General features: G+C 44.8%; 1 protein-coding gene across 5 annotated transcripts in view; it reads right to left on the bottom strand.

Annotated features, from left to right (window-relative positions):
• Positions 1–13,913, bottom strand: part of MCPH1 (microcephalin 1) — a 232,250-nt gene that overhangs the window by 192,173 nt on the left and 26,164 nt on the right. For all 5 annotated transcript variants that reach the window (XR_009733964.1, XM_061404069.1, XM_061404068.1 and 2 more), the window contains 3 exons: positions 13,577–13,720; positions 10,409–10,498; positions 7,496–8,644 (listed from right to left, as the gene is read on the bottom strand). Coding sequence is in view for 4 of the 5 variants with exons in the window: in XM_061404069.1 (XP_061260053.1) it covers positions 7,496–8,644; positions 10,409–10,498; positions 13,577–13,720 (1,383 nt within the window). In the remaining variant the exon portion in view is untranslated. The remainder of the gene's footprint in view (positions 1–7,495; positions 8,645–10,408; positions 10,499–13,576; positions 13,721–13,913) is intronic.

Raw genomic sequence — 13,913 nt, 5'->3', positions numbered from 1 at the left:
TAGGTTAACCTCACATGTTCCCTGCACATCTAAGCTTGAAGGAAAGGGACAGAGCTTCACCTCGTTACCCTGCTAGTGCTCACACGTTGAACATAGAAGACGCACAGAGTACACATATGATTAATTTGGAAATGAAGTCAAATAATCAACAGGTTCTAACACCTTCCTTGTAGTCAGCCTTCCTGCTAAGGCTGAGTAACCTACATTGAGCTGCCAGGACTGCTTACCTCCTCTGGTAGGTTCCAGAGGAAAGGGTATAGGGAAGCACTCAGGCTAAACATGACACCTTAGAGACAACTTCTGAAAACCCTCCCCCCAAACACTAAATGTTTTGGTAACTGGCAAAATGGATTAAAGAAATGAGCTGTAACTGGTGATATCACCAGCTTATCAGTCAGAGTAAAGGATGCCAGGAATATCTCTCAGTTAGTCAGGGATGGGCTAAAATATCACAGGACCCTCTTACCCCTGTATGAATAGGGCAGGTGCCAAAGCTGGTACCTGGGGGTCATATCCAAGACTTGGTCCCAAATGGCTGTATGAGAAACCATAGGGCTGAGGGCTTTCTAGCAGCCTGGTGTTGACCAGTATACAGAAAGGAGCCCTCAGAATCCTGTCTGCCTCTTGTAAAGCTTTCAGATCAGGAGCAGACAGAGGAGCCCGCGGTGCTACAGTCCATGGGGTCACAAGTCGGACTCAACTTAGTGACTAAACCACCATCACCACCACCACAGTTAATTTAAAGGACAACACCTGAGACTTCAGCACACTGATATGTGGAGAGTCCCCCATTTGCGTGCCAAAATGTTTAATAAATATCTGTGTGTCTGGAGACTTGCCTTCAACAACAGCTGGTAGACGGAGCTCGTGTTATAGAAATGTGCTAAGAAGCCTTCATCAACCTCTTCTGGCGACTGTTATTTATGAAAAAGAAGAACCTAATAACTGGACAGGGCCGAACAGTTTAGATAAGGCATGTCTCTGTGCTGACACGCAACTCCATCACCCACAGACAAGCCTCGATCAGACCAAGGGACGGGGGGAGGGTGTGGGCCTGGGAAGGATCTCCTTCTGCTCTTGCCCACAGCCAGGTGGCACCAGTGGAAGGACGCCCTTCAGCGACCTTTGTTAGCAAGGAACCAGCAATGGCCTGGCTGTGCAGTAGTTCAGGGGGAGTCGGATTTATCTGCTTGACCATGAAGACCCACTCAGGTGGTTGCCTGAAGAGCTGTGGTCAGAAGTCCCAAGCGGGGAGGGGGAGCGAGAGCCATTTCCACACATTAAGTAACAACAAGCAGTTTTATACACTTCCTGTCCTGCAGTGCCAGAAGTTAAAACCGTGGGATCTCAATTCTCATGGAAATTTAACATAATCTATTTCCCACAAGCCACCTACAGTTCCAGCAACGACTTATAGACCTTGAGGAAAGGGCAAAGCACACATTTACTCAAAACCCAAGTGACTGCAAAACCGAGGCGCTTCCTCTGCACTCAGATAGCCTGCTACAAAGAACACGCAGGGGACACTCTCGGGGGATCCCAGAGATCTTTCCTAGGCAAGCATGCGCTCCAGGAAGACATCTGCTCAGGGACTGGTAGCAGGATCTGGCAGCCCCCATCCGTATGAAACAGCATTCGGTGAAATCCCTAAAATCTTACTACGTGGCAGTATTAGGAAACATTAACATCAATTTTCGTGACAAGAACTCTCAATCTGAACCGCTATTAAGTTATCCCTCCCCAAAAGGAGAATTTTATCCTCATTAGAATTGTATTACAAAAGACTTTACTGAACTTGTTTCGTCAATAAAAAATTCGTGAAAATGGTTTTCTCACTATACCTACATACCTTGATTTTGCCTCCTGACCCACAAAGTTTAAAATATTTTAGACTAAAATATTTTGACTTGTTACAGGAAATACATTTAAAGATGAGGCAGTTTTGCTGCTCCATTGACACCAATATGGAAATGACTGACATGTTTCAAAAACAAAAAACGATGTTAAGACACCAGGACACCATAGCCCTATGCATGCAGTAAAGCCCCCCTAACATGTCCTGAACTTAAGGCGCTCGTGCAAACACTCCCACGGAACGTCCGGAAGGAAACGCACCACTGCTGGCAGCGTGTCTCAAGCAGATACTGACCACGGCCTGTGCACGGGCACCTGGGGTTACATCCAAAACATCAATCACAACTGGCTTCTCATCACACCTGGAAACAAAAGCAAAGCACCCCAGGCTTGCCCCTGCCTGACAGCACTTCCTCCCAGTCACTCTCAGCCCAGAGAGTAGCTGCTGCTGCGGCGGGCTCACTGCGGCTCCTGCGAGCATTTTCAACCTCAGGACATTAGCATTTGCCGTTTCCACAGGCTGAAGGTACCTCTTCTCCTGTGCCCAGGCCTGAGGGCCGAGGTCATCACCTCCGAGAAGCCCTCCCTGGCTGCCTTCTCTAACCAGCACACTTCTACTCATGCTTCTCACTACCCGACGTGACGCTGACATTCCTGTGCTGTCCATCCTCCTCATTAGGACATGGCCTCTGCATGTTTGGGGTTGGGGAAGACAGGAGTCACTGCCCACTTCTCTCCCGTCTCCCTGAGAATCAGAGGCGACCATGGGACACAACAGCTGCATGGAAATAGTTGCTAAATGAACCAACAGAAGGAGGCGAGGTCAGGACGGTTTTACTCTTTTTAGCGATTTGTCTTACACTGAGCATGTGCTTGTTTAGTTTACGAAACTAGAAAATAAAGTTTAGAAAGAAAAAACTACTGGTTAATAGGTAACCTTTCATGCAAAGATGGAAGGATAGAATTGGTATGGACCTAAGAGAAACAGAAGATACTAAGAAGTGGCAAGAATACAAAGAACAACTGAACAAAAAAGGTCTTACAGGCCCAGATAACCACGATGGTGTGTGTGCTCACTCACCTAGAGTCAGATATCACGGACCGCAAAGTCAAGTGGGCCATAGGAAGCATTACTATGAACAAGCTAGTGGAGATGATGGAATTTCAGCTGAGCTATTTCAAATCCTAACACATGATGCTATTAGAGAGTTGCACTCAACATGCCAGCAAATTTGGAAAACTCAGCAGTGACCACACAACTGGAAAAGGTCAGTTTTCATTCTAATCCCAAAGGGCAATGCCAAAGAATGTTCAAACTACCACACAATTGTGCTCATTTCACATACTAGCAAGGTAATGCTCTAAATCCTTCAAGCTAGACTTTAACAGTACATGAATTGAGAACTTCCAGATGTGCAAGCTGGATTTAGGGAAGGCAGAGGAACCAGAGATCAAAATGCCAACATCTGCTGGGTTACAGAAAAAAAAGAGAGAACTCCAGAAAAACATCTGCTGTACTGACTACACCAAAGCCTTTGACTGTGTGGATCACAACAAACTGGAAATTTCTTAAAGAGATGGGACTATCAGACCATGTTACCTGCCTTCTGAGAAACCTGTATGCAAGTCAAGAAGCAAGTTAGAATCAGACACGGAAAGACAGACTGGTTCCAAATTGGGAAAGGAGTACGTCAAGGCTGTATATTGTCACCCTGCTTATTTAACTTATATGCAGAGTACATCATTGGGCTGGATGAATCACAAGCTGGATCAGGACTGCCGGGAGAAATATCAATAGCCTGAGATATGCAGATGATACCACCCTAACAGCAGAAAGCAAAGAGGAACTAAAGAGCCTCTTGATGAAGGTGAAAGAGGACGGTGAAAAAGCTGGCTTAAAACTCAACATTCAAAAACCTAAGATCAGGGCATCTGGTCACATCACTTTGTGACAAATAGATGGGGAAACAATGTAAACAGTGAAAGACTTTATTTCCTTGGGCTCAAAAATCACTGCAAATGGCGACTGAAATTAAAAGATGCTTGCTCCTTAGAAGAAAAGCTATGACCAATCTAAATGGTGTATTAAAAAGCAGAGACATCACTTTGCCAAGAAAAGTCCATCTAGTCAAAGCTATGGTTCTTCCGGTAGTCATGTATGGATGTGAGAGTTGGACCCTAAAGAAGGCTGAGAGCTGAAGAACTGATGCTTTCAAATTGTGTTGCTGGAGAAAACTCTTGAGAATCCCTTGGAGAGCAAGGAGATCAAACCAGTCAATCCTAAAGGAAATCAGTTCTAAATAATCATTGGAAGGACTGATGATGAAGCTCCAATCCTTTGGCCACCTGATGCAAAGAGCCGACTCAATGGAAAAGACCCTGATGCTGGGAAAGACTGAGAGCAGGAGGAGCGGGCAATAGAGGATGAGATGGTTGGATGGCATCACCGACTCGATGGACCCGAGGTTGAGCAACCTCTGAGAAACAGTGAAGGACAGAGAAACCTGGTGTGCTGCAGTCCATGGGGTCATGGAGAGTCAGACGGGACTGACTGAACGAATGACAACGACTTCAAAGGTTACTTTTTAAAAAATCAGGTTTCTCCCTCCATGCACTTTTCTACTAACATTTATTTTTGAGTCTCTTAGTAACTTGTTCTCACAAGCTCTACAGCACATCTTAGATACTACCAACAGCAATGAGTAAAAGTAAACAGAAAGCATAAATTGAAAAATGACTTTTATTTCAAAATCAGGATTTGGAGAGGCACAGCTTGCTGTACAGACTGGGTTTTGCTGCTCCGCAGTTTCAGCATCTCTCGACCGTCTAGGATGGCTGCAGGCGAAGTGCATTTACCTGTGCTGGGTTCCCAAAGAGGGGAAATGCCAGGTGGGCTGACTATGGACCTCCTAAAACATCGGTGGGTCCTGATTTTACATAACAAAACAAAGGGACAGGGTTAGGTTACCAGATAGTTAGGTCTTTTCCTGCCCTAAATTCAGTAACCTGTCTACTGAAGTGACATAAAACAAGGGGCATCCAAATGTCCTGACATTAGTACACTGAGAATATCTGACCCATTTCTGAGTCAGACTGAGCTATTCCAGTGTCCTCCCCGCACCCCATGACCCCACAAGGGCCCTGGATATGGGGTGAGTCCCAGAGGAGGGCGATCACTGCTCACAGTGTTGGGACTGTATGGTGCTTCACGCTACCTGAAAGCAGATTTTTATTTTTACTTGGTTTATGCTTGCACATCATTAAGTATTATTCAAAAGCTGAAATGAAAACCGAGAATGAGAATGTAAGGTTCAAGAACAGGATCTGCTTAATTACTACAACTCTGTATATCCACTGTTTTCTATTAACTTTAGATCTGACATCATTTTAAAGTAAGTATTTTGAAAGCACATACTAACCATAAAGGAACATAAAGGTTGTCAAGTTTTATGTATTTTATAAATATATAATAAAGTTTTATATAGATGAGAAAGCTCAGATTTAAAAATGTTAATAATACACAGACTAAATTCTCTGAGATGATTCTGAGGAGTCTGAACCCAAGGAAAAAATACGCAACACAACTATGTCCATTTCAATCCCTATGACTTCCCCATTTTAAAAACGTTTAAGAAGGGGGGGGCGGGGCGGGGCAGAGATGAAAGTTAAGATGATTTCAGGATTTAACAAAATAATGAAGAATAAACTTGGCTTCACTGAAATTTTAACCCAATCTTTAGGTGGAGATGATTTAAGTTCATGATTTTTCACTTTTGACTGTTGAAACCTATTTGTCCATACAATAAGAAAGTCAAAAAGGCTTTCTATTGTTGTTCAGTTCAGTCCCTCAGTCGTGTCCAACTCTTTGTGACCCCATGAATCGCAGCACGCTAGGCCTCCCTGTCCATCACCAACTCCTGGAGTTCACCCAAACTCACGTCCATAGAGTCAGTGATGCCATCCAGCCATCTCATCCTCTGTCGTCTCCTTCTCCTCCTGCCCCCAATCCCGCCCAGCATCAGGGTCTTTTCCAATGAGTCAACTCTTCGCATCAGATGGCCAAAGTATTGGAGTTTCAGCTTTAGCATCAGTCTTTCCAATGAACACCCAGGACTGATCTCCTTCAGAATGGACTGGTTGGATCTCCTTGCAGTCCAAGGGACTCTCAAGAGTCTTCTCCAACACCACACTTCAAAAGCATCAATTCTTCCACGTTCAGCTTTCTTCACAGTCCAACTCTCACATTCATACATGATCACTGGAAAAACCATAGCCTTGACTAGACGGACCTTTGTTGGGAAAGTAATGTCTCTGCTTTTGAATATGCTATCTAGGTTGGTCATAACTTTCCTTCCAAGGAGTAAGTGTCTTTTAATTTCATGGCTGCAGTCACCATCTGCAGTGATTTTGGAGCCCCCAAAAATAAAGTCTGACACTGTTTCCACTGTTTCCCCATCTATTTTCCATGAAGTGATGAGACCAGATGCCATAGTTTTCTGAATGTTAGGCTTTAAGCCAACTTTTTCACTCTCTTCTTTCATCAAGGGGTTTTTTAGTTCCTCTTCACTTTCTGCCATAAGGGTGGTGTCATCTGCATATCTGAGGTTATTGATATTTCTCCCGTTCTATTGTTGTTACATTTGCTATAATGACATAGTCTGTGGCTGCTAAGTCACTTCAGTCTTGTCCAACTCTGTGTGACCCCATAGATGGCAGCCCACTAGGCTCCTCTGTCCCTGGGATTCTCCAGGCAAGAATACTGGAGTGGGTTGCCATTTCCTTCTCCAGTGCATGAAAGTGAAAAGTGAAAATGAAGTCTCTCAGTTGTCCCTGACTCAGCAACACCAAGGACTGCAGCCTACCAGGCTCCTCCGTCCATGGGATTTTCCAGGCAAGAGTACTGGAGTGGGGTGCCATTGCCTTCTCTGACATAGCCTGCTACCATGGTTTTAATTACAGATAGGAATAAATCTATTTAAATTATATATGCTTAAAGCAAATAAAAGAAAGTCTAAAAAGGTCTATTACAATGAACTACTTGCTTAAAGTATTAAATATTTCTCCACAGCTAACACCAGGTAGTTTTTTCAAAAATAAATATTGATAACTTACTTTCATTTATGTTTTTATGTCTTTTCTTGACAAAATGCATGATTTACACTGCCATAATTTCCCTTCTAAAATCAACAGCCTCACTGTTATAAAAAGATGCAGGATTTACACTGCCTTAATTTCCCTTTTAAAGTAAACAGCCTCCCTGTTATGAACAGATCATTTTACAAGCTCTCCACTACTGTGCGTCTTTGCTCAGTGATGCTGCAGTGAGAGGCTACAGTGAAACCAGGACAAACACCCTCTCAAGGCCATTCTTCACAAAAGATAGCACCTATAGGACTTAGAGAAATGTATTCATAATAATAGGCTTAAGCAAGGAACCTAGAAACTCCATAGGGCAGTAAGCTGTCTACTCCTCAAGAATAAAGAATTTACCATTGTAAATACCAAACATACATTCTTCAAAGTTTTTTAAAAAAGGGAAAAAAAGAAATATTTTGCTTATGAAAAAGCTGTGTTATGTGTGGCAGCTGGACGCCCTGCTGCCCATTCTGAGTGGAGAGAACTGTGAAAGGGGCTCACGTACTTCCACTGCTGCCGTGGGCTGGCACCCCCCTCGCCCCCGCGGGTCTGTCCTCAGCACAGCCGCCTGCAGCGCTTGGTTTACCCTCACTGTGCGCTGCGGCGGACTCCGTCGTTTCAGGAGGAGCGCCTTCTTTCTGCGTGCTCTGGGGGTCAGTCCATTCTTCCGTCTCCTCCCTGCTTCCTTTCAGAGGGCTGCGGTCTCCCTGTGGTCCCGTCTGGGGGATGAGTTGGCTGCGGGTTTGTGGAGCGTCAACCCCAGCGGGGCGGACATCGCCCCCACCCTGGGCCTCGGCACGGGGACAGGGCCCCGGGGTCCCGTCAGCAGCAGATGTGCCCCCCGAGGTCCCACCGCCCAGCCCTGCGTCTGCCCCGGAGAGCGCAGGCTTCGCCGTGGAGCAGGTGCTGACGGCGGGCCTGGGGCTTCTGCCAATGAGGGAGAGGTCAGCCCTGTCCAGGAGGCTGATCCTCTCGGTCTTGGAAAGGCTCCTCTGGCAGTGGAGCGCAGGGGGTCTGGAGGGCAGCTGCTCCCCAAGAAGCCCCTCCGAGACCCTCTCCTTGAGATTATCAGGAGAAAAGTAATCATCGTATGAGAACTCCTCGAGGGCCAGACTCTTGACAGCGGGCCTCCGCACAGACCGCGGGCCGCGCTCTGCCTTCCACAGCCGCAGTCGGGGAGCAGGGCGCTGCCCGAGGGACCGCCTCCTCTTCCGTCTCTCCTCCAAGCCTGGACAAGAGTTCTCCGGTGTCTTTTTTCTCTTGGCTGAGGAGCCCATGTGTTGTTCACGGCCTCCGGGATGGCCTTTTGTAGCAGAGGACACAGGAGACAAACGCTTCTTCCCATCAGACAACCCCTGGGCCACCAGCTTCGATGGCTTTGAGATAGGGGTGACAACCTCACCCGCAGCCCTGCTCTGCTGGGGGGTCTCTGCCTTGGGAGGACTGCTGGTGGATCTGCGAGGAGTCAAGAGATCCAGGGGACAGGGAGCTGCTGAGGGGCCGATGCTGCCTGTCTGCAACACCGGCGACGCAGCACACACATCACTTCCCCTTTCAGTAATGAACTCGAACAGTTTCCCCTCCTGAGTCCCACTTGCGGAGCCTCCACAGAGATTGTCAGCAGACACGGGAAGACCACCAGCCAAAGAGTTGTCTGGAAAACATTAATGAAGAATTCACTTTTTAAGGGTTTAAATTAGTATAGAAGTACTTGTCAGTACAACAATACAACGATGCTCCCTGAGCGCAGCTCCTGGTGCAGAAGGGTCCTCCTCCTACCCTGTCAGGACGCCTTCCGGCTGGCATTCCCAAGCAGGAATGCCAGGCTCCCCACACCTCAGACAGGACGAGGTCGGGAGGCGGGAACGCGCTCTGGACATCCACCCGCCGGGTGCCTGGCTCCAGGAAGAGCACCCACAGCCAGTCATGGACCCTCGAGGAAGCCAGGACTCTAGATGGGAGGCCGCCGCGTCCAAGCTCCAGTGCGATGGACTCCACATCTGAGGCGACAGCAGGGTCTTAACCCAGCCACAGCATTAACGCCCTACTTAGAGGGAAAGAATGGAGGTAGCCCCCAGGGAACAGGGGGAATCCCAGCAGGTGGATGGTGCTGTGTGTCCCGAAGTCCACAGCTGGAAACGCAGCACACATTTAACTCTGTTAATAGCGACTCACTCACTCACAAGCTCAGCTCACTTTTCAAAAGGCTGACAAGCAGCGTGACATGGCCTAGGAGTACAGATTCTGAAGCCAGACGGCCTTGGTCGAAGCCTGGGTCAGCCAGACAGCAGGCCCGCGCACGAGCTGCCTGCCTTCACCATGGCCTGGTGTTCTCACTGGCAGAATGGGGACAACAGTGTCCACGGCACAGGGCTAACAGGAGAAGCGGATGAGACAGAAACACGCGAGCAATCCCCCAAGGAAACAAGGAAATTCCGTTTACAGTTGTCACTCGTTTCCAACTGACATGAAATAATGTGCATCAGGCATGAAGTAAAAAAGATGGGGATAATTCAAGACACATGGGCAAATAATTTCAACACAAAGACATTAAAGACTAAACCACGCACAAAACAAAGCCTCTGTTTAACCCTAGTATCTTGGCTGTGCTTTGTTACTGTCACTGTGGCAGCTTTCAGAAGACAGTCCGTAACAGTTTACAACTTTTGAATATATTCCTGCCAGGGAGCACTGCTATTTACATGGCCCTAATGGGGGCTGGTGACATGGTTTTAAGAAACGGAATATGACCAGAAAGACAACACCCAGGAAAAATGATCATTTAGAGTGAAATAAAGACTTCCACATTTACAAAACCACGTCCATAATACAAAATTCTAATTTTACCAATTCTTTCCAACACTGCTTCTAATTAGAAAGCCTCTTTTGTTTTTTATCTCCTGTAGTTTTTGTGATCTATACCTACTTCCTGACTTGTTCATACATTCATTACACACTGTGTGAACCAACTCTCTCCTGGCTCTGTTAGTTCTCAGTACCGTAAGCTCACTGCATAGTTTAAACCACTGTATGGTTTAAACACACCACTTTAAGCTCACTGCATAGTTAAAAAAACTGTATGGTTTAAATACAGTACTTTAAATTCACTGTATAGTTTAAATTGCATGCAGATTGGTTCACGTACAATTTTTTTTTTTTAATGAGCAATCAATTCTGTGCCAAGAAAGCAAATATCTAGGAGAAAAAGCAGGGGAACCAAAAGCATGCTTAAAAGTTATATAATTTCTCATGGCTTAATTTTAGTACAGCATCTATTTTTTGTAAATTACGACACCTAATTTCAGGGTGAAATTCACAAATTCTAGTTTTTAAATTGTTTTTCTCATTAGAAAAACGTTCAAACAGGAAAATCATATTACCAATCTTAAATATATCACAGAAAAGAAAATAATTTTACCTGAACACAAAGTATCATGTGAAAGGTTCAAAGATGCTTCATGCAGAAGGTTCACAGTGTTATCGTCAGACTGTTCAATCATCTGGGAGGCTGAAAACACAATCACAATTCCTCATTAACACAGCTCTGAGCTCTGGGAGCAGATGAGGCCGACAGCAGGCCCACTCGTTCAGCTCTTGTATGACACACAGAACTTACTCCTGGTACTTCCCATTCTAGACTTCAGCAGCACGATGAGCACACAAACTATGTCTTACTCAAGTCTACTGCTGATAAGAGTCATTAAAATATAGTTTATACAAGTCATTCCATAAAAAAGGCATGAACCCCTAAGATAATAAAATTTGGAAGGGATCTGGGGAGTCGGCCACCTTGAACCTAAGCAGAAGCTCAACAGAGGCAAACAGAGCGTTTCAGTCAGTCTCACTGCTCCATGGTCAAGGCCTTTTTTCACAATAATCACAGACAGCTGCCTCTTTGAGCAAAGTAGTGGTTCTCAACCAGGGGTCGCCTGGGCGCCCTGCAGACACCACTGGACATCATGGGTTGGGTGGGGTGGACCGTGAGCGTGTTTGCGGGCATCTAGCAGGCAGAAGCCAGGGATATTGCTGAACGTTCTGTCAGGCACAGGACTCTGCAACAGCAAAGAAACACCCAGCCCCAAATGTGTAGCGTGCAGAGACTGACAAAGCCTGGAGGTTTCATAGGGGACTTTCAGGTGACCAGTGACTTAACAAGCAAGACCATGGGTGTTATTTTCAAAGGCCATGCAGATCAGGAACAAAATTGATACCCTGGTCACACAGACAAAGACTTTTTTTTGAGGAGACTATAAAGGATACTTTTCTGAGAAAACAATTATAAAATGAGAATAAACCAAGATAAGGAAGGTAAGCACAGAAACAAAATTTTCAGTTGTTTTAAACTGTGCTGGAGGCAGTTATGTAGCACAATTAACACTGCAAAGCAATGGAGTAAAGTCTAAGGCAAATTACACATAAAGGCAAATACACAATTATTTGCTGAACCAATTTGGATATTCCCCTGGGACACTGGTAGTGTCCTACCTCAACAACCATTTCCATCTTCCTCTTACAACAGAACCAAATTTAATTAGTGTAAATACACATCCCAGTTAAGACTACATGTCAGTCTTGTTTGCCAGGCCCTGCAGACGACTTGGTTTTGTTTCCTACTTCCTAGGCTAAAACTACTGCGTTCCCTTAGCTATGTCATCCTGAATACCACTGGCCATTCTAAAGTTAACTGGAAGATTAAATTAGATGTATGAAAACAAACACACAGAACTGTATTATATTTCCTGCTTATCTAGAGTGCCTTTTTGCCTCTGCAGCTCTTGAGCCATAAATGGTTGCACTTAACTTGCAACCAGGAATGGCCACAGGACTGCGACTGGCCAGCGGAACCCAGCAGTGGCAGCAGACAGAACCTGGTGGGGCTGCTCACAGGGAACTGGCCCCGAGGAAGGCAGGGCAGGAAGATGGGGCCCAGGCTCTTCAGAACACTCAGAACACAGACCTGCCTCCTCTTTTGTCAGGACAAAGAAACGCAACATGTTTATCTGTTATTGGCAGCCACAACTAACCTTAAAACCTTAACTGCCCACTGCAATATGATATACAAACACAGATTCAGGACAGATGAAATAACTAACCTTAAACTGTAAGAGTAATAGAAGAAAATGTAACAGCTACAACAACTTTAAAACCTTGTGCAGGAGGAGTTCTACACATCACAGGAATCCTGAAGGCCAGAAGGAAAAGACAAACAGGTTTGTCTACCTTAAACATAACGTATCTGTTTCTTACAAGTCACCGCATGTTAAATGATAAACAGCAGAGTCTGTGCATGTTATTCAACAGTCTATTTGCTGAGTGCTTCCTACATAAGTACAAGTGCTCACACAAGAAGCTGGGAGAGAATCCTTGTAACACGTAATTAGCTCTTACAAATCAGAAAGAAAGTAATACGTAATAGGCAGTTGTACAAAGATTCAGAAATAATGTACAGAGCATAACATTTAAATGCAGTCAGTGGTATGAAGACTTTCAACCTCACTAGCAAACACACTGGCGACCTCAAAAGCAAATTAAACAGAGAACTGCAATGTTTCCATCTCAGATTGAGAGAGATGTGAAGACTAATGCCATCTAGTTTACCAAGGGTGAGACCCTGAAGTTCTCATAAACGACTGGCAAAGGGTGAAATGGCACAAACTTTCTGAAGGGCAATTTGACAATATCTACCAAAAGCTTTAAAGTCTGCCTTCGTGACTTAATATTATTGCAAATACATGAAATACACAGAAACGTATTCATGTAGAAGCATGTCCACTACCATGTGGGCTATGAGAGCAATCGGTAGGGAGCAAGCGGATGGCCAAAAAGGAAAATGACCACATACCATGCAGCTAAAAGAAAGAAAATAAAACTGCAGCACTATCTCTAAAAAGAAAAACTAGAAAAACAGACAATGAAACATCTTAAAAAAAAAGAGAGAGATATTCTACACCAAGATACTTCTAAATGAAAAAAGGTTTAAAGTAAGAAGTATGCCACAATCTAATTAAGGTAAAGAAAAATTACACCACTGCAAAGAAAGATACAGAAACCTGATCTTTTTCATGACTACATGGATGACCCACTTGAAAAAGACCTGGAGAAACACAAAACTCACGTTACCCAGGGGCAGAGGAGAATTAGGTGGGAATCAAGGTGGGAATCAATTGTTTATTACAAACAATACACTGGTCAATGTTTTATGAAAACATGCTTGTGTATTACTTAAAAATTTAAGATAAAAGAAATAAAAGTAAAAGGTAAACTGAAGCATTAGATACTTAATCTAAAGCAAACTTCAGAAGAGGGGAATGATTAATTTTTTAAGAAAGAAAAATCCCAAATATATTAAATAGCAAAGGTATACAACAAATAGGGTTTTAAACCTGGAGAATACTAAAAACCCACTATATTCTTAAAAAATCAGAATAAAGCAAAAGATTTTCTGGAAGAAAGTATCAACAAAGTCTACTCTGAAACAGTTAAAATCAAGAAACATCAGCTAAAATAATTATGTAAAAGAAAAAGCCCTTTCCACGACTGATTCACCTATTTCACAATTCTCCCTGTGTCAAGTGCCAGCACTTACAGGTGGGGGAAAGGTTTTCCCGTTTCTCCTTCATCTCCTGCAGCCTCCTCTTCATTGCACTGTGGTGGCCCCTATAGACTTTACCTGTCGGACTGTACACCAACGAGCCATTAGATTCAAATGAGAGAACAGGAACATTGGTACCTGAAAATAAATATCCGGTTTTAAGTTAAAAAATGCCTTCCTTCTTCAACAATGTTTTTCCTCTAAGGACACCCTTGTCCCTCTTCCGCAGGTTTCCCCTTCCCTTCTGGCAGACACACAGAGACCCACGGGTGAACTTGGCGGCAAGAAGGGAGCTCGAGGGACCCCCGAGCCCTGCAGGGACGGGCTCGAC

The sequence above is a fragment of the Bos javanicus genome, chromosome 27 (assembly GCF_032452875.1).
Source record: "Bos javanicus breed banteng chromosome 27, ARS-OSU_banteng_1.0, whole genome shotgun sequence".
Lineage (NCBI taxonomy): Eukaryota > Metazoa > Chordata > Mammalia > Artiodactyla > Bovidae > Bos > Bos javanicus.
The sequence above is the reverse complement of the archived record's forward strand: the minus strand, read 5'-3'. Positions and strand labels throughout refer to the sequence as shown.